The sequence below is a fragment of the Stegodyphus dumicola genome, chromosome 10, assembly GCF_044657685.1.
Source record: "Stegodyphus dumicola isolate Sdum_Otavi_A_Nest chromosome 10, ASM4465768v1".
NCBI lineage: Eukaryota > Metazoa > Arthropoda > Arachnida > Araneae > Eresidae > Stegodyphus > Stegodyphus dumicola.
In genome coordinates this window covers 16,047,515-16,067,655 of record NC_140777.1, presented here as the reverse complement: position 1 = coordinate 16,067,655, position 20,141 = coordinate 16,047,515, and the positions used below count along the sequence as shown (strand labels likewise).

At 33.5% G+C, this 20,141-nt stretch overlaps 1 protein-coding gene across 3 annotated transcripts in view; it reads left to right on the top strand.

Moving 5' to 3' along the window:
- The window catches only part of LOC118204876 (uncharacterized), a 76,223-nt gene that overhangs the window by 54,373 nt on the left and 1,709 nt on the right, over positions 1-20,141 (top strand). For all 3 annotated transcript variants that reach the window (XM_085824666.1, XM_085824667.1, XM_085824669.1), the window contains 2 exons: positions 4,317-4,440; positions 16,669-16,808. In XM_085824666.1, the coding sequence (XP_085680792.1) occupies positions 4,317-4,440; positions 16,669-16,808 (264 nt within the window). The remainder of the gene's footprint in view (positions 1-4,316; positions 4,441-16,668; positions 16,809-20,141) is intronic.

Genomic DNA, 20,141 nt, shown 5'->3' with positions numbered 1-20,141 from the left:
AAACGTTATGAAAAACGCCTCCTTGCGTGTAATATAAAATCTAAAAATCTTTCAAATTTTATTTTAGGTATTATTATTATGAACATTATGTGTGTTAAATTGATTAATTAAATATCACGTTCTTCATACTTACGCTACATAAAATTCAACTGAACAGCAAAATCATAAAATGTTTCAAAACAGCATATCTTCAGAATTTATGATATACAGTCTCTCACGCTGGAGATAACAATATTTTAATCCGTACAGTGTTACCACTTTCAATTCGTTAAGCGAAATTAAAATTTCATTAAAGTCTAATGAATTGTTAAAAATTTATTAAAGTCTTAAAATATATAAAATATAAAATTCGGGCCTTCAGGTGCACGTGTTCGGGTGGAGGACTATGTTATTCAGAATTTGATGGCCCTAGATGCCGTCGTTTTACGACAGTACGAGAAACAGACATATTTTCATGCAGATTCTTCATTATTTAATTTCTTTAAAAGTAATACAGGGCGATAATATTTCAGGAAAAAAAATTGAAAAGTTATTCAGACACCGTCAAATCCTGTGCCGAGACAAGCAGCTCATTCGGGCTAACGCCTTTTTGGATTAATAATAAATTTAATAGAATAATAACGCTAAATGAAGATCATAATTTTATTTTTTCCTGTGTTATTTCTGTAATATCAACCAATCTAAATTAATTTTGAACTGTTTTTCAGTTTTCTAATTAAAAAAGATATAAAGATTTTATTTAAAGAGGTTTTTAATTAAAGTACCACTTTCGGTTTTATCATATGCAGTTAAATATGTTGTTCCGAGTCAACACAAAAAAGGATTAAAAAGTTCTTGCTTTTAATTGTTTACAGCAATGAATTTCGACTGGCTAGTGAAAGAAAATATGTAATTTTCCCTCAAATAACAAAATTAACATACCTGTGTCGCCATCTATTGAGCGATATTGATAGCAAGATAAAAAGACACAGGAAAAAATTGAAATGGTAAAGTACTTTGGGAATCTGGGGTTTGAATTAAACTAAGATGACATAATTCTACGATTCTGTAGTGTATAGGGAAATGAAGTTCGGGAACTGAAAACATTATTGAAAAAAATATCAACAGAATTCTAAAAAGGCCAACTTTTGATTGCGTAAATCGACCTCGAAGATTTACAAACAATAAATATTCAAAATATCATGCTTGAATATTTACATTAATATTTCGATGAGCGAAATATTAATGTATCCTCGAAAAGAAGCAATAGTACAAATAACATTACATAGCCAAATGAAAAATTACAACATGCATTTCTAATTGAAATTTTCGTTTATAAAACCAGTCGAATTCGGGAAACATATTCAACATCATTGTTTTGCTGTCTAAAATAACAGTGACTACCAGTTAATTAGATGTTATATCACAAATTTTATGGCATTATGTTTTTATTATATGGCACAACACAAATTTTTATGATTAATTTTCTATAATTTACTGAAGTTTAAAATTCTATTTTATAAATTTGTGACATTACCAGTTCAGAACCACACTGATAAATTAAATCTACTTTCGTTACCCTAAACCGATGACGATGACGTGGCGAAGGAGGCAATTAGTCCAAAGGGGCTTTGTCCCTGAAGGACTATTGTTTTCATTTTGCGATTTTACGTTGATTCACTATAAATGTCCGTTTCTTTTTTCAAACTGTTGCCACCCAATGTTAGAGAACTGCATTATATTTAAAGAAATTAAATGACGAAAAATCTGCATAAATGTGTGTATATTTCTCGCATTGTGATAAAACAATGGTACATAGAGCCATCGAATTTTGAATGACGAAATCCTACTGCGAATATGGGCATGTGGAAGACCAAATTTGAAATTTAGAATTTGTTTTATTATCGATTTCATATTTTGTAAAACTATAACGAATTTTTGAGTAACAAACTCAACGATTTGAAAGCGAGCAATGGCAACAGTCTACGGCGGGGGAAGGAAAAAAAAAAAAAAAACTTTTTATCTCCAGCGGACGCGGAACTGTGTATCGGAAATTCTAAAGCCAGGCTCATTTTAAAATTATTTTCCGACATTCCTATTGAACTGAAATTTATAGTTTAAGTTCGAAGAACATGATATTTAATAAATAAAGGAACACACAAAACGTTAAAAAATCACCCCTTTGGACGTAATTTAAAACAGATTTGTCGAGCTATTGTTTTCCCAGAGAAGCTATTGTTTTCGTTTTGCAATTTTGCGTTGAATCACTGTGAATGACCGTTTCCCTTTTCGAACTGTTACCACCCAATATTATCGCCCTGTATTATATTTGAAGACACTAAATAATGAAGAATCTGCATAAATGTATACATGTTTCTCGCACTGTGATAAAATTACCGTCCCTAGAGCAATCCCAATTTGAATGACGTACTTCTGCGAATCTGGGCATCTGGAAGCCCAAATTTGAAATTTGGAATTTGTTTTATTATCGATTTCATATTTTGTAAAACTTCAAGTTTAAGATTTTAAGAATTTTTGATTAACAAACTCAAGAATTTCGAAGCGAGCAATGGCAACGTTGTAGAGAAAAACAATTTTTATCTCCAGCGCGCTGTGTATCGGAAATTCTAAAGATAGGCTCATTTTAAAATTATTTTGCGATATTGCTATTGAGCTGAATTTTATGGTTTAAGTTCGAAGAACATGATATTTAATAAATAAAGGTAACACAAAATGTATTAAAATGCTCAATGCAACTAGAAACAAAGTAATTAATACCTATTTGAACCTTAAAAAGAAGAAAAATAATAATAATAATAATAATGTGCATCGTCTTTCTCCACGACATATCGCCGAACACAGAACGCGCTGCAGATTTCTTTATGAAAAACATGTATCCTAGCAAAAAAGCGAAAAATGTTCCGACAATAAATAAATCTTGAGTGTATTTAAATGACTGTAATAAAAAATTCATTTATTATCATTAAAAAGGAGAAAAAAATCATAAAAATGGTTCAGAGAATCTAAGGAAATTTTTCAAAGGAATTTATGACTGTTGCTTGTTTTCAAATAACGGCAAAGTAAAAAAGAGTGAACAGAAATGCTAAGATCGATTTTATATGTTCTGAGGAATGTATTTTATATCCAGTTTTCAAATATGAAATGCCTCCTGTTTACGCGTACAGTGGGGTACAGCTAATGAAGAATAAGTGCTATCAAATGTAACATTTAAAACACAAAAATTTTAGGTAAAATATTTCTGTAAATACAATTGAAATCGTCTGAAAAATGTCCGAATAGCCTGTGTAGGATTATTTTGAGCGCAAGATGAACAATTTAATATTATTATTTTATAAACAACTCCGCTTAAAAATATTTTCATTGTTATTCTCGTTTGCTAAAATTTCCTTTTAATTTAATTTTTTTTAAGTTCCAGCGATTTCGTAAGTTGTAAATGCAAAACGAATATATTATTCACTCGCTTCTTCCGTTTCCCTATGTGATTGCTTCGTGGTATCATTAAATGTCTCATTCGTATTTATATCATCCTAGTTTCCTTTATCTGCGTAATTATTTTTATCTATTTATTTTTTGCGTGCACAAATGTGCAGTTATCACGGAGTTTATTCGTGTCAAGATGTAAATATAATTTTTAAGGAAGTAGATGTTTTACTGAAGCACATGGGGGTTCACTCGTAAAAATAATTTTGAACTCGACATACTAATAAGCCCCCCAGAACAGCTTACAGACCAGAATTTTCTTTACCAAAATTAAAATTGTTTTTATTAAATTTTTTTAAAAATATTTCAGAGAATTTTATAAAAAGAAAATCTGAAAGCTCTCAGATTTTATATTATGCTCAAAAGGCTCCCCCCTTTTTTTTAACGTTTTGTGCGTTACCTTTATTTATTAAATATCATGTTCTTCTCATTTAAACCACATAAAATTCAATTCAACAGCAGAATCACAAAATATTTAAAACAGCATATCTTCAGAATTTCCGATACACAGTCTCGCGCGCTGGAGATACAAGTGGTGTTTTATATATATATAAATCCCATACGGTGTTGTCATTGCTCGCTTTGAAATCGTTGATTTTGTTAATCGAAAATTCCTTAAAGTTTTGCATAATTTAAAAGACATAATAAAACAAATTCGAAGTTCAAAATTCGGGCTTCCGTGTGCCCATGTTCGGTTGGAGGACTACGTTATTCAAAATTGGATGTTTCTAGGTACCGTTGTTTTTTCACAATGCGAGAAACATTTATTATTAAATTTTGCTTACATTCTCTTATATCACCTTTATTTCATTTCTTTTTCTTTTCCTTTCTTTCAGATTTCTCGTCGTGCTGATATTTATGGTCTTCGCACTTTGTATATGCCTAATACCGTTTTGTATATTCTGTAAATGGCGGCCGGATGAAGACGACCAGTGGACAAATCCTGCTTTTGACAACCAAGTAATGAAACCCATACATATTTTTTCACTTCTTTTTTGTAAATAAAAATTTTGCTCGTGGGAGAGCATGTATTTGTGCGTTTTACATAATTTATTTTCTTGTGAAAAAATATTATTGCTCTTCCATAATCTGGCCAAATTAATATTTTGATTCCCATTTTTTTTTTTTTTTTAAGACTGCTCGAGTTTTTTTTAAAGCAGTATTTATTGAATACCGACAAGTGAAAGATCAGCTATGCCTTTGCCAGGATTCGGACCACGGATCTATTGACTGCTGGCTGAAACCACTTACACCATGAGAGTACGTAGCAGGGAAGGTGGAAATTCTTTATAATTAATTCTTTATTCTTTATTATATTCTTTTATTTTTTTTATATTCTTTATAATTCTTCTTAGCGTGCCTTCGTGGTGTAGTGGTCGGGACGCTCGATGCGTATTCGAGAGGTCCGTAGTTCGAGTCCTGGCGAAGGCATTGCTCATTTTTCATCTCTCCTGCTATCAAAAAATACCGAATGTCTCTACAGTAGCGCCCGAACTAAAAAATGTGGTGAATGATGATTTTTCACCACCAGAATTTGGCGATTGGGTCCCCTAAAAAATACAACCCAGTCGCCCTTTAAAATAGAGAGTAAGTATATAAGGTATTTCTCACGCCTTCTTGGCGTGCCTTCGTGGTGTAGTGGTCAGCATGCTCGACGGGTATTCGAGAGGCCCGTGGTTAGAGTCCCAGCAAGGGCAATGCTCATTTTTCATGTTTCCTGATTTGAAATAACGTAAGGTATCTACAAGGTCATCTGCCAAAGAAGAGAGTCCGCTTGCGAAGGACATTTTAACAGAAAGTAGCTCGTAATCGTATTACACGTAGAACCACAAAAACTCCATGACAACAAAAAAGGGGAAAAATTTCTATGGGGTGAGGAAACCAGGAAAATTCCACGGATTTAGCCTTTCGTCAAAACTTAATACACGAGAAGAATTACCAGCATTCACTAGTTTAACACTGAGAAATTTAACCGTAGAACTAATTGCGTGATGAGAAAAACTAATATTCTCTCTATAATACTCCTTTGTCTCCTTTTTCTGACTACAAAAAAATTTAAAAAAAAAGATTTTCTGAGGTTTAGGCCTGGAAGCCATCATCTTATAGGGTCCTAACTGCGTAATATTTAGAGATAAGCAAAGCTGCTATTTCACGGGATCGGAACAGAACGGTTACGCTCCCCGAAATGAATCGAACTTTTTTATGACTCAGCGCTCATTGACAATAACCTTGATGAAAAAGATCATGAACGAAGAATGAATCAAGAGCATTTAGCGAGGATAGAGCGAAGAGCGGAAAAAATCGAACGAGCAGTGGAATCGAGACCGGTTACTGAAGTTTGAACGAGAGTGAAAAGAATCGAACTAGGAATGGGATCGAAAGAATCGACGCAATCAACATGTTGATTTAACATGTTGAACTCGGCGCCGAATTTGTTGTCCTTTCCGTTCAGCCGGCAGCGAGCTAAGTCGTATTTTTGTTTAGAATGTTTCAATACATTTCATTAGAACTAAATATGATCACATTTCATTGAGACTATATTTATTTTTTAACTTTAATACTGTCGGTCCCGCGGACCGATGCCAGCCAAACGAAAATTCCAGTGTCGGTCCCCAGGGACCGACGCCGGCCACACGGAAAATTTACTGCCGGTCCCCAGGGACCGCCGCCGCGCTCAACGTGTTAATGAAAAAAATTAAGGACCTGTCAACAAAAGGGAACTGTATAAATTCAATTAAAGACATTAGCTATGCCAGAGCTTCACTTTTGTAATACCATCCTAAGAATAAAATAGATCCACAAGTAGAATGCATTATTGTTAAACACTAGCAGCTTCGCTGCCAGCCTTCGTCTGGCTTTTGAATGTACCGGAAAAATGGCTGAAGAGAACACCAAACGTTAAATTTAAAAACTGCGTAGAAATTTACTCTGCAGAACAACTTCATAAAAAAAAAAAAAAAAAGTATTACGTACGACAAAATTACAATGAAATAAGCAATATCCCTTAATACAAATATTAATTATCCTAATAAATCAATTAACCAACTTCCCTTTGTAAAATCTTAAGAACTCAAATGGTATAAAGGAGATTAAGAATACAAATATTAATTATCCTAATAAAAAAAAATTAACCAACTTTCCGTTAAAGGAAAAAAATCATGCAAAACTTTTCAATATCTTACAAACAGTGAAATAAGCAAAAAATAACATGAAAGAAACTCAAAAAACAAAACATTCCGCGCAAAATTTTACTCTGCAGAACAACTTTATCAAAAAAAAAAAAAAGTATTATATATATATATATAAAAATGACAATGAAATATGCCAATCTCTTAAAAACAGTGACATAAAGAAATACGATGAAAAATTGTTGCCAAACCCATATTTCTAAAAGAATGAAACTATTCAAAATGATGCGATTTCATCAAAAATCTATCAACAACAATAAGAAAGGAAAATTGTTGCCAAGATGTGAGATATGTACTCGGAAGCTTCATTTAAAAAAAAATTTTAAATACAAAATATTATCACTTTTCCAAAATTCTTTTTGTAAAAGCAGTCGCAAGGATGAAAGTTTAACGTGTCCAAAAATCAAAGAAAAATAAACTGTACATTTTTAAAAATAAACATTTTTAGAAAAAAATCCCGTTGAAAAGGTGTTAAGTTCACTTTGTTAAATGAATTCGTATTTAATCGATTTATTGAAATGTTCGTAAAATAGCTAAGTGCCTATGTTTCATGACGATGTGAAAATGGAGTGTGTAAAGTAAAATCTCGCTTTCCTATAGCGAATTATGTCTCAATATGACGCGATTTCGTAACATAAACAAAACATAAAATTAAAAAATTCGAATTCGAATTTCGAAAAAATCGTTTCGAGGTGCACTGGCTCTTGTCTAGATGCACCTATGTACCAAATTTCGTAGCCGTGGGTCTATTAGCTTACGCGCAGCGTGAACGAAAGACAAACACACACACACACACACACAGACAGGCTCTTTCTTTTATTATATGTAGAGAAGAGATAATTTAATAAAAAATAATTATAAAAAAAATTTGAGAATAAAATCAACTTATTAATAAATCAACTAAAATTTATAAGAGAATAAAATCAACTAAAATTTATCCAGTAGCATTAAATGTTTTACACTAATAATACGAGTAATTGGACATATTTGAAAGAAGATTAGTGACATTTTATTTATGTTTTACTGACAGTTAGTTCTACTTGACTCTTTCTTTTATGTCTCTTTTATGTCTAGAGTTTTAGTAAATAGCAGGTAGATTTTATGTCCAATGGCATAGGTTAAAATGAAAGTCAAATCATAATCAGCATGATTCGTTAGAGAAGATTGGCCGTTGCCACCGCTGCTGCTTGCCTAGAGAGAGACCTGCCGATCAGAACAGACTTAAAAAGTCTGATGTAGGCACGGTTGGCAGGTTTTGATATTTAGTTATGCTCTATCTATCATAGCTCCGTGTAGAGTTCCTAGGGTTGTAACGCAGTTAATACACTTTAAGGTTCCAAAAAGCCATTAATGCTCCAGAGGTGATAAGTTGTTTTCTATTATTTTAAGTCTAACTAGATGCAAAGAATTAAGTTTTACATTTCTTTGCTGCATCTTGTGACCACGGTAAGGATTAATGTAAGGCAATAACTAGCTTTAAACATGCAGCAGTAACTTTTAAGGGTGAGCAGGTAGTTGCATTAATTAAATTAAGTAGTTAAATACTCTTAGTCATTAAAGATTCACATGGCCACAATTAAATTTTATTTTTTTAAATGCTTGTTAAAAAAATCTGTTGTGTGCACCACATGACTTCCTTGTACGGAATATTAAATTATACGCACTTTTTCTTGCATTTAATTTTAACTTATTGGATTGAATTAAATCTACTTCGCCCACAGCGCATAAACCACAATAGAATAAATACATTCTTTAAAATTCACTCTATTTGTTTACCATAGCGACCCTATGGCATTAGGTTCACTTAACAGTATTATATTTCGTTCATATTATAACTCAGAATGCACAAAATTTATATCATTTAAAGAATTATCGAATCGTTGCCACATGTTCTATTCAAATACTATAATAAAGCTAGAACGATGTATAAAAGAAATTAAGCAAACAAAACAAAAAAGAAACAGTTTTTAACAGACGATTGAGTATTTCTCATTCAATTAATTCAGTTCTCGCTTCGCTACAAGGCAAAAACACATAAAAACTCAAAATATCTGTATTAAAAATTACGAAGTAAATCTTAAACGCTTATTTCCTCGAAAAAATTCCAGAAAGGATTAAGCATGATTTAAATAATAAATGAAGGATGTTATCTTTGTTGTTGTGAAGCTAAGTTTCTCTAGATTGACAACAAATCCACTATTCTGCTGTTTCAAATGTAAACAAGCAATGGCCACCATCAAGAACCTTATTAGGCTTAGCGGCACTTAAACAACTTTTAAATTGTTGATAATTCTAAAAATATTGCATACAGATTTACTAAAGGCATACAAACCTTAACCGGAAGATAAGAACAACATAATTCGATCATTTTTTTAAAGCAAAAAATGTACAATTTACAAACATATAAGAGTAAAGAAACTGAGATGACTGAGCTGGATAACAGAGTGGATATATACTATATATAAATATATTTATATACGTTTGGTGCGGCCGATTGCAACCAAAATACGAGGTGCACATGTACATGTTATAGCAGTCCTATATACAAAATTTCAACGTTCTGAGGCTACTCGTTTTTGAGTAATGCGAGATACGTACGTACGTACATGCGTGCGTACGTACATAGGTTCGTACAGACGCCACGAAAAATTCTCTTCAGAATTCATTTTAGAGCAGTTTTATAATTTTTTGGAGGAAAAGAGTCTTTTATTCTGTCCTTACGTACAGATATCACGCAAAAACATCGTTAAATTGCATTCGATAGCGGTCAAAATGGATATTTTCGTTGAAATATGAAACTTTTCGCGATTACAATACTTACTTTTCACTTCGTACAGGGAAGTAAAAAAGCACTATTAAAAATCCCAATGTAATACCGTGTCGTCTTACTATTTTTTGTTTTCTAACCGATTATGCTTATGATTTCCCTTAGTTTGCATTGTGTGAGTGTATTTTTAAAAATACACAATCTTATTAATCTGTTGAATCTGTGCTTTAAATTTTTATCTTTTAACTGTATTTTTGTTTGTCTGCTTCGGGTGTGTTGCGTTAACCACGAGGAAGATTATTATTGGCCAGGAGGGTTGCCACACGCTCGTAAACTAAACTAAACGGTTTCACAGTGTCAACGGCCATACCATGCTGAATGTGCCATTTCTCATCCGATCACCACTTTGCAGCTTAAAATATATGTAATTTATGGCATTGATTCTTAAACGATACTAGGATAATCACGCATTAAAAGCAAAAACATTCAATATTTATGCGTCTTTTTTATTTGAAGCCTTCCCAGATATTTTCGCTAATTTATATTAATTTCCTTCTCTTTAAGCAACTTTTCTAACAATTAGAAATTTGTTTCAATACGCAAACCAGTGTTCCCGCTAGTTTCTGCATGCTTTATCTATTAACTTGTCAGTCTCTCGATAATATATCTAATGAGATTTTCCTTAATCTGAACTAAGGGCCCACCAGCGGCCGAGCGGTGAAGTCGCTGAACACTGGTAGTTCGGTCCGAGGTTCGAATCCCGCAAACGGGCTGACTGCATGGGCGTTTTCGTGGTTTTCCCCATGTGTAACGTTTTGCCAGTTTCCCTTAGAAAGTCCTCCACAAAGGCATCCCTCCCATTAGGCCTGGAGGCTTTGCCATGATCTTACAAATTATCACAGCTGGTAGAAACTAATGCAGCGTGCAAGCGGAATCCAGAAACACTGTCTTACAATCCAAAAACCTCAGTTTAAAAAATATCTAAGTGATTTGCATGCTTGTGGCAAAAAGGAAAGAGGAACTTTTCTTTCTCTTTTATGTATAAGTTTCTTTCTCCAATATGCCTCCTCCTCAATTTAGAATTTCTGGCTTTAATTAAAGATTTTTGTTATACTAAAAAACTAAATGCATTTAGAATGTATAGAAAAAGTTGCTAATTTTACTTCTTTAGTAATATGAACATTCAGAAAAAATATGAAATTATATACGGTATAAGGTTTTAGAATTTAGTGGCACATCGAGCAACGGTGTATTTAATTATGGCAAAGCACACTAGGGCTATCTGCCTAAGGGGAGGAATGCCTTTCGTGGAGGACTTTCTAAGGGAAACTGGCTCGTATACACGTTACACATGGGGAAAACCACGAAAACGCCCATGCAGCCAGCCCGTTCGCGGGATTCGAACCTCGGACCGAACTACCAGTGTTCAGCGACTTTACCGCTTGGCCGCTGGTGGGCTACACATCGAGCAACAAAATCTAGAAATAGAAAAACGTTTAGAATTTAGGACTATTAGCCTATCGGGGCCAATGCCTATTGGGGACCAGAATTTAGGATCCACAGAGAGGACATCAGATGGGAAAGTACCTAGCATGAGCCGTATGTATGATTCATTGAGACTGTTACGGATTTGGTATTCAAGTAGCTAATGTTAGTTGAATTATAAATTAAATTGTTTTATTCCCCGTGCAGTGCAGCGCGTGACGAATATTAAAAGAAAGCTAAGCCTTTTCCGGCTTAGCTTTCTTAATACATTATTACATATTATTACATTATTACATATATATTATCTTAATACATTATACTTAATTATTTAAAAATACAAGAGCACGCGCATTTAACATTTAATAAATAAATACCTCTTCTTGGTTCCGAGAAAGTTCTAGAAAATTCTCGCGCACGATTTAAAATCTTATAAAAAGGAGGAAAACCTCTCAGTTCGTTGTTGTTGTTATTAGTTAGTTGTTGTTTTAACTTTGTTTACAAAACTGCTCTTGTTGACTAGCGAATTCGCTGATTAGCGTTCTCTAGCTGTTTTGAATTCAGTTCTCTTGAGCGTTTGAGTAGCTAAAAGATAACTACTGTCAGATATTGTAATACTGAACGAATATATGAGGAAAATTAAGCATTTTTGTTGAAATAATAATAAATTTTGTTCATTTTTCATCGGACTTGTGCATTCAATTCAAACGAACCCGTGCGCACGCAACAAGACATATAAGATGAATATTCTAAACTGTCAGTTTTTACTTTCTTTATTACTACAAAAATTCCTTTTTACAAATGCCTGTCCATGTGATAAGATTAGAAATATTTTTGATATTTTTAGCGCTTGTAAATAGTGAAATGGAGAGAAAATAAATGGAAGATAAACACGTTCAAAAAATGATTTCCAGTATCAGAAGTAAAACATTCAAATATTATGTTTTCATTGTTCTTTTAAAAATTCTCCAAAAAGTAAGAAATTCATCACAAATTTTCTGTAAAATACATCCATTACGTGTTAATAGCATGAAGACATTTTTTTATTTTGGCACATTTTCTTGAAATCGTCTAGCATCGTGGGTCTACAAATCTTACCTTCAAATCCTTTTAAACTTTCCATGTTGCAATGTGTAAAATCTTTTAAAAAACATTACCCCTACCAATTCTGAAACAGCAAAGAGGCAGAAATGTTTTGGGGGAAAAATAAATAAATAATAATAATAATAAACCTGAAAGCTTTCAAATTTTATATTACTCCCAAAGGGGCGTTTTTTTTTAACGTTTTGCGTGTTAACCCTTATTTATTAAATATCATGTTCTTCGCACTTAAACCATCAAATTCAGTTCAACAGAAAAATCGCAAAATAATTTTTAAACAAGCACATCTTTAGAATTTCCGATACACAGTCTCGCGGGCTGGAAATAAAAATGTCTTATTTTCCGCACAGTGTTGCCATTGCTCGCTTTGAAATCTTTGAGTTTGTTAATAAAAAATTCGTTATTGTTTTACTAAATATGAAATAGATAATAAAACGAATTCCAAATCTGGGCTTCCACATGCCCACATTCGAGTGGAGGACTACGTTACTCAAAATTGGATGTCTCTAGGTGGCCTTGTTTTTTCACAGTGCGTGAAACATACATACATTTACGCAAATTCTTCATTGTTTAATTTCTTTAAATATAATTCAGGGCTCTATTATTTGGTGGCAGCAATTTGAAAAGTGAAGCGCCATTTATAATGAACGAACGCAAAATACCAAAAAGAAATTAATAGCCTTTCTGGTCAAATTGCCTCTTTGGGCTATTCAAATCGAAGAATTACCAAATTCATAGAAAATGGGTTCTCCCTTATGTCTGTCTCTATCAACCGACATTGAGTAAGGTTACATTTACAGATATTATAACATTTCAGTGCGACCGACTTCTGGAACAGAAAGTTAGTTAATTGGGTATCTCCGAATATCTCACATACCTCCCTGCGCAGTTCCCCAAAATACCGCAAATTTGCATCATTCGTGATTTCTGCGTTCGGTATTACATATCATTGTGAATAAATTTTTTCTTACTTATGAAGAGAAAGAAGTCCCCAGAAAGATGCAGGTTAAAAGACATCCTCTGCTGTGAAAACCTTTAAGCATTATTAGCATATGTCTCTAAACGTCAAAAGCTCCGCCCCCGGAAAAAAAAAAAAAAAAAAGTAATTCCTCACGTGTGACGTACAAATATATTGAATTAATCAATCTTACAGAGCAAACTCCATTTCTCTCATTTACTAATCATTATCAGAACTATTTTCCTTTTTAAATTTCTTTGGATATGAACTGCTTACAGATGTCTGCAAATGTTTCAGTTGATTATGCAGTAAATATTTGTAGAAATTTATATCATTATTATTATTTACGTGTTCCACCGTAAGGCACTACACAGAAGGGAGGGGTGCCTTCGTGGAGGACTTTCTAAGAGACACTGGCTCGTATTAACACGTAGGGGAGAACCACGAAACGTCCATGCATCCATCCCGTTCGCGGGATTCGAACCTCGGACCGAACTACCAGTGTTCAGGGACTTTGCCGCCCGGCCGCTGGTGAGCCTAGAAATTTATAACAAGATTCAAACCTATGTTCAATCAATTTTTTCAGAGATTTTCTCCTTCTTTACTGCATGCTTTCGTTTTGTAACTGGAATACATCCGCTAGTAGTCGGTAGGCTCTGAGTTCGAATCCCAGTTACGTCATTGTAAAGACAACGAATTTTATTATATTTTATACGCATACAGGCAGAAAGGCTTAGATTTTCCACGTGATTAAAGACAGAGCATGTGGCGAACATTTCAGGAATGCTACTTCTGCCATGAGAACTCAAAAACGAATCAAAATGTATAATGTAATGCCACAAGGTCACATGCACACATTCCATTTGCTAATATATATATATTTTTGCGTGCATACGGGTTTGTTGCGCGTGTTCGGCTTCTTGAAACGCTGCAAAGGCTGCCACCAACTGCCTTAATTGTTCATCCATCGCTCTTGTCACTGGCATTCAACCTCACTCCTGACACCAAAAAATGTTCCGTGCGTGTGGATTCGTGGTAGATTGAATGCACAAGTCCGATAATAGGTTAATAAATATTTATTTTGATCAAAAGAAATACTTCAGAACACTTAAATTTTCCACACAAATGCTCGTACAAGTGTTCACAGTATCGCACAGTATAATCAGTAGTTACACTACAAACTACAAAGAACGTTAAACACAACGCAATGCAAAGTGCATCTAAAGAGAAAGGTAATCCGATCTCACGGTCAACTCGAAACAATAACAACAGCAGCTTACTAAACAACTAAGAGCAAATGCTCTCTCTTCTCCTTAAATAGCTTTTAACAGTACGTTCTACTTCTCGGAATTACCGGAAAGCAATACGAGGGTGGAATTACGGTTACAGCTAACCTAGTGGTCAATTACATTTATTCAATTTTCAATGCAAATAACCGAGATAGACATTTACTCAATGTTAAATGCACGTGCACCTGTATTCTTAATATTCCTCTTAAAATTTGTCTCGCGCTACATTGCACGAGGAAATACAATTTTAATTCTACTAAAATTACCTATATAAATACAAAATCGTTAACAATACATTAATAATCGTAATCAACGCAATTACGTTAAGTAATTGATTTTAAAAAACAACATGTATAAGCACATAAACATGCAGAAAATACATTAATACATTAATAATCGTAATCAATGCAATTATGTTAAGTAATTGATTTTAAAAAATAACATGTATAAGCACATAAACATGCAGAAAATTCTAGCTGTTATTAAACATACTGGAAAATTCTATTTATTCTTTTACTTAATACAATTTTGTTAGGAATTTGTTTTTTAAAAAAGTATTTTCTCTCGTGTTCTCCCCCTTTTTTTTAAATTAATTTTATCGTTCGAAAACCGAGATGAGGAAAGAATACCAGTCATTTAATTTCTGAGGAATGCGGTTACAATAAAAACATAATAAATGAAAGCAGCCATGGTAACTATTCACAACAAAGAAACCTACATTCTAATAAGAATACATAATAATATTAACATTAAAATATTTGACGGATATTGATCCGATATCTGACAATAAATGAACTGGACACATCGCTCTTCGATTCGGTTACCTTGCAAAGTCCCGGTGGCACCTCAGATGAGTCTTCACCGCAGTTCCCGAGAGGACCACTGGAGGAAGAAAAAAGAAATAGGGCGAATAACCGAGAGGGATTTCGAAAGATCGAACACAGCAGCAATCGCTAAGGCTAGAATGAGCTAGAACGTAAATAATAGAAATAAGGTGAACTCAAGTTTCGGAAGTTTCACCTTATTTCTATTATTTACGTTTCTTAGGTGTAAGAACACCTACGAAGTGCGGGTAGCTCAACCGAGAATCTACGCAAAAAAAAACGCTTCGGATAATAAATGCAAGGGGGGTGGGAAGTAAAATAGATGAAATGTTACTGCAAATTGGATACGCTAAATAAAAATAAAAATAATCGCAGGAATACAATTTACCAATAAATTAATCCTCGGAGGAAAAACTATGAGCATTAGAGGAGGGGGAATATAACGGAATTATTTAAAAAATTTTCAGAACAGCGCTAAAAAACTAAGGGGTAGAAAAATGGTGCGAAACTGAGCTTGCGTTTTTCATGTCTCGAAAGCGTGACTCAGTACATGTATTAGATTTATATATAGCATTGTTCTAATATAGGTATTTCGATACAAAATCGGAATTTTTCTGAAATGACATGTCAGTTTTACCATTTTTCGATTCTACGTTTTAAATTATGCCAAACTGAGAAGTTTTACAAAAATCGCACCAGTAGTTTTTAAAAAATTAGCTCTCAAAATTTTAGCTCCTCTCCGTTAATTGAATCTGATATATATTTATTAATCTCTCTTTTCTTTTTTAAACTTACTCGATTCTTTCTTCCAGAATCCGAAATTTAGGCTTAATCCAAATGTTATTCGCACATTTTTTATGATTTATTTTTAAAATTTGTATTTTAAAATAATTTTTTTTTTAATTTTTCGAAAAAATTTTTGTATTATAACCTATAAAATTTTTAAAACCGACTTAAAGTAGATGTATTTCTAGGCAGACCTGTAAAAAACTAGTTTTTTTTTTTTTTTTTTTTTTTCAAAATTTTCAAAGATATACATGAATTTACATATTGGAGCATTTTGAAATTTGGCATTTTTTTGTGGGGGGGAGCGAGAATAAAGCCAAACGATAATAGGCACTTTGTTAAAATTATTTGAAACTATGAACGATGACTTACAATGAAAAAAAGAAAAAGAAAAATAGGTTGCTATAAAATAAGAAGTTCGCCAAGTGAATTATTGGCGAAAGCTGAAAAAAATACCACCAGGATAAATTTGTGAATATCTCCGTAAATTTGCACCAAATTTTATAAAATTTAGTATTTAGACTTAATTTGAGTCATAGAATCAAAATCTAGAAAAAACTGCCATGTCATTTTAGAAAAAATCCAATTTTATGTCAAAATACCTAAATTAGAATGATTGCTATATATAAATATAATATATATATCCTAAGTCGCGCTTTCGAGACATGAAAAACGCAATTTGAATTTCGTCAGTTGGCCCAATAGAACGGGAGATATAGAACTATTCTCCCCCCCCTACAGTGTACCAAAATTTGGCGCAAAACGTATGAGTAACATATGATTCTTTAAACAGGATGAACGACCAATGAGTGTGTTAGCAAGAATAGAACCTCCCCCATGTTATGAAGATGCAATGAAATACAACGCAGTTCGTGGCATTTTAATTTCTACGGACAATGAGGCTATAAAGAATATGCTCAACGAAGGCCAAAGGTAAGAATGTGTTTTTATGCTTGTAAGATTTAACTATCTTTGCTGTCATAAATACCACTAGATCTCAATATGGAACCTGACGACCTCTCGCACATTCGTAACAGAATGCCAGCAAAGGGCTAACAGTTTGATTTTAGGCTAATTAGGCTGACCTACCGGAAGATGTACTCATTAAATGGCCAAAAAAGGGTATCAGAAATTCCCCGTAACAGCAAGGACAAAATAGTAACGTGAGCTGGTTAGCGAAATCACGCTCTGAATAAACTATTATACTCGCCCGTTTAAATACTCACTTCACTTAATTTTAAATTTGCATCCTGGCGAGGAAATGCGAAGGGAAAATGAGAGGTTCAGGAAAGGTACAAAACATTAAATATTTTCTTATGTAAAATAAGGGAAACCCTACATGCAGTGAGTGTGCTTGTCTAGCTCTGAAAGTGGCAGATGTTTTAAATCCCAGTCAGAACATTTTCCTAAAACTTTTATGCTATTTATTGCATTTGTCTACCTGCTATCCACATTGGCAATAAAAGTCATTATACGGCCTTTGCTATCGTTTTTGACGCTGCGTTTCTATTCATATATACTTGAATACTTTTTGACATGCAGTATGGGGACCGCAGGGATAAAATGTTTTCGGGATAGTTGAATATACAGAGGCTGTTCGCACATTTTTTAGACGATTTTGGTAAGCGGTAATAAAAAATCTTTTGCTGCAAAAGAAGTAATTGCGATTGTACTATGTTTTTAAAAGTCAAAATTATCGTTTGTGGCTTGAAAGTTTTGTTTTTATTCAAAATGGCGAATTTAACAAAGTAGTGGTTCCAAGGCTACATTTACGCTCTTTCCGTAGAGAAATATGCATACTCCGTTATCCAAAAACGATGTAAGAGTCATGGTTTTCTGATATCTAAAGCGTCGATAGGTAATATCATCAACAAGAAAGGAAAAAAAAAAAAAAAAAAACGTCAAATTGGAGCCTCAAGTGGGACAAAAATTCCAAACAAGTATCCAAGGAAAAAACGGACATCTTCGACTATTGCAGAGCTACGTTGTTTAATGTTAAAAGAAAATCCCCCTAGTCAAAGGACAGTTGCAAAATCATTAAAATGCTCGGTGTCCACTGTAAACAAAATGATAAACGTTGATTTAAATCTTAAGAAAGCGAAAAAACGCAATGTGCATCGTCTTCTTTAAAGCATATCGCTCAACGCAGGAAACGCTGCAGAATTCTATATGAGAAACACTTATCCAAAGAAAAATGGAAAACAATTGTCACAATAGATGAAGCATGGGTGTATTTAAATGACTGTAACAAAAAAAAGAGCCATTTATTATCATAAAAGGGGAGAAAAAAATTTGAGTACATTGTTCAAAGAATCGAAAGAAAGTTTTTCTAAGGGATTCATGACTGTTGCTCGTTTTTCTTATAATGACAAGTTAAAAATAAAGACAGTGCAGAAAAATGTCAAGATTAACTCCAAATACTATCAGGAACATATTTTATCGCCAATTTTTCTGAATGAAATACCATCGCTTTACCCACAGTGCCATCCATCTGTCAGACTCCATCAGGACAAAGCTAGCAGTCACACATCAAAATCCACTGTAAATTTCCTAAAAGAAATGGAACAAAAAACTGGTATCGAGGCCATACCCTTCACTGATATCCCTACCAAATCTCCCGATGTGTCACCTATGGATTTTTGTGCTTTCGGACTTTTAAAAACTGCATTATCCAAACGTTGTCCCCAAACCCTAACAGAACTCTGGAAAGCTTTTCGGGGGGAATGGGATAGAATAGCTGTTCTGCCACTTCAAAAGGCATTATTATCCTGGAAATTGCGGTGTCGAAAGATAGTTCAGAATAAAGGATATCAAATAGAACATTTAAAACACAAGAATTTTATGTAATTTAGTTTTGTGAATACAATATACATCGTCTGAAAATGTGCGGACAGCCTCTGGAAACTTACTTGCTCGTGCTATGTGATGCCTTCTGTAGAAACTGCAGCATAAAAAGTCCGTCAGTCGTGTTCCTGATCTATCTGCCCCAATTAAATAAGCAATATTGAAAATCCTACAGATTATTGAAAATTAAAGCACTTATTATGGATGTTATATTTCGGGAAAACAAATAACATTTAAAAATTACAATATTTCTTGTCACATGAAAATTACGAGTTTCTTTGTGCGGTGGCAGACTTCGAATGTCTGCTTGATTATAATATTGCCGCCATAGTTTCCAAAATCTCTTGTACATCGTATATGGACGTAGACGAATATTTCTCGGAAAATCTTGGGGGAATCTACAGCTCCGTGTCAACTTCTATCTACGTAACTTTCTTTATTCTTATATCGTCTCTATTTTCATTATCCCCCTCCTTGTAATCATCTTCTTCATTTCCCAGTACATGTCCAATTAGTTCGTCAACATCTTGAGGGAATACGACTGAAATGGAATTATTTACGAATTGTCATCTTCTTCGAATATGTAAGTAAATCCAATATGTCTGACACGAGCGCTAGATGTATTTTAAAACTAAGAAAATCTTTGTTACTCGATTTGTTGTCTACAAACATGATCAGAATGCATAATTTATATCAACAGCCAGTCAAAGTAATGTTCTTTCCAGAAAATGGGCAAGCATGGCGGGCTCAGTATGAAGTTCTGAAAATCAGCTCATTTTTATATTCTGGATAATCAATTCTTTGATTCGTTAGTTGGATAAAGTTTGATAATTGGGCGGCAGAAATATAATACAAATGTTTCCACATTTAAGTCTTCAAAAGGTAACCATAAACAAATACAAAAGTGTGGTCATAAAAATTGCGATACAAAGGGTGGTCATAAAAAAAAACTTCCCCGACAAATGAACCCCTAGCAGTCTATCTGCTCGACCCATCGAAATGAAATTTCAAATATTATTATTTGAAGATATGTGCTCGAGAATGTGGTGATTTTAAACAATAAACCTCTTTCGGTTATGGTTACAGTGAAAAAATTTCGAAACGGAAAAATTTAAATTTTCCTGAGCAAACTGATCAGCGCACTGAAAAACTATAAATAGCGTTGGAATGACACACTTATGACGAAACCTGCCGGCGTACTTCCAAAGAAGCGTGTTGTAAATGACTAATGACAACACAAAAGAGGAGAGGGAAAAGAGGTTGCATTAAAAATTGAATGGTTGATAATGGGTAGATTTGATGTTGATAGCTGATTGGTTGTTGAAAACGAGAACTTTAATTTTTTTGCAAAAGGATGAAAAATGTCGTTGATCTTTCTTTCAGTGGCAAAACAAGTAGAAATATTCTTCGAATCAGCCGTTC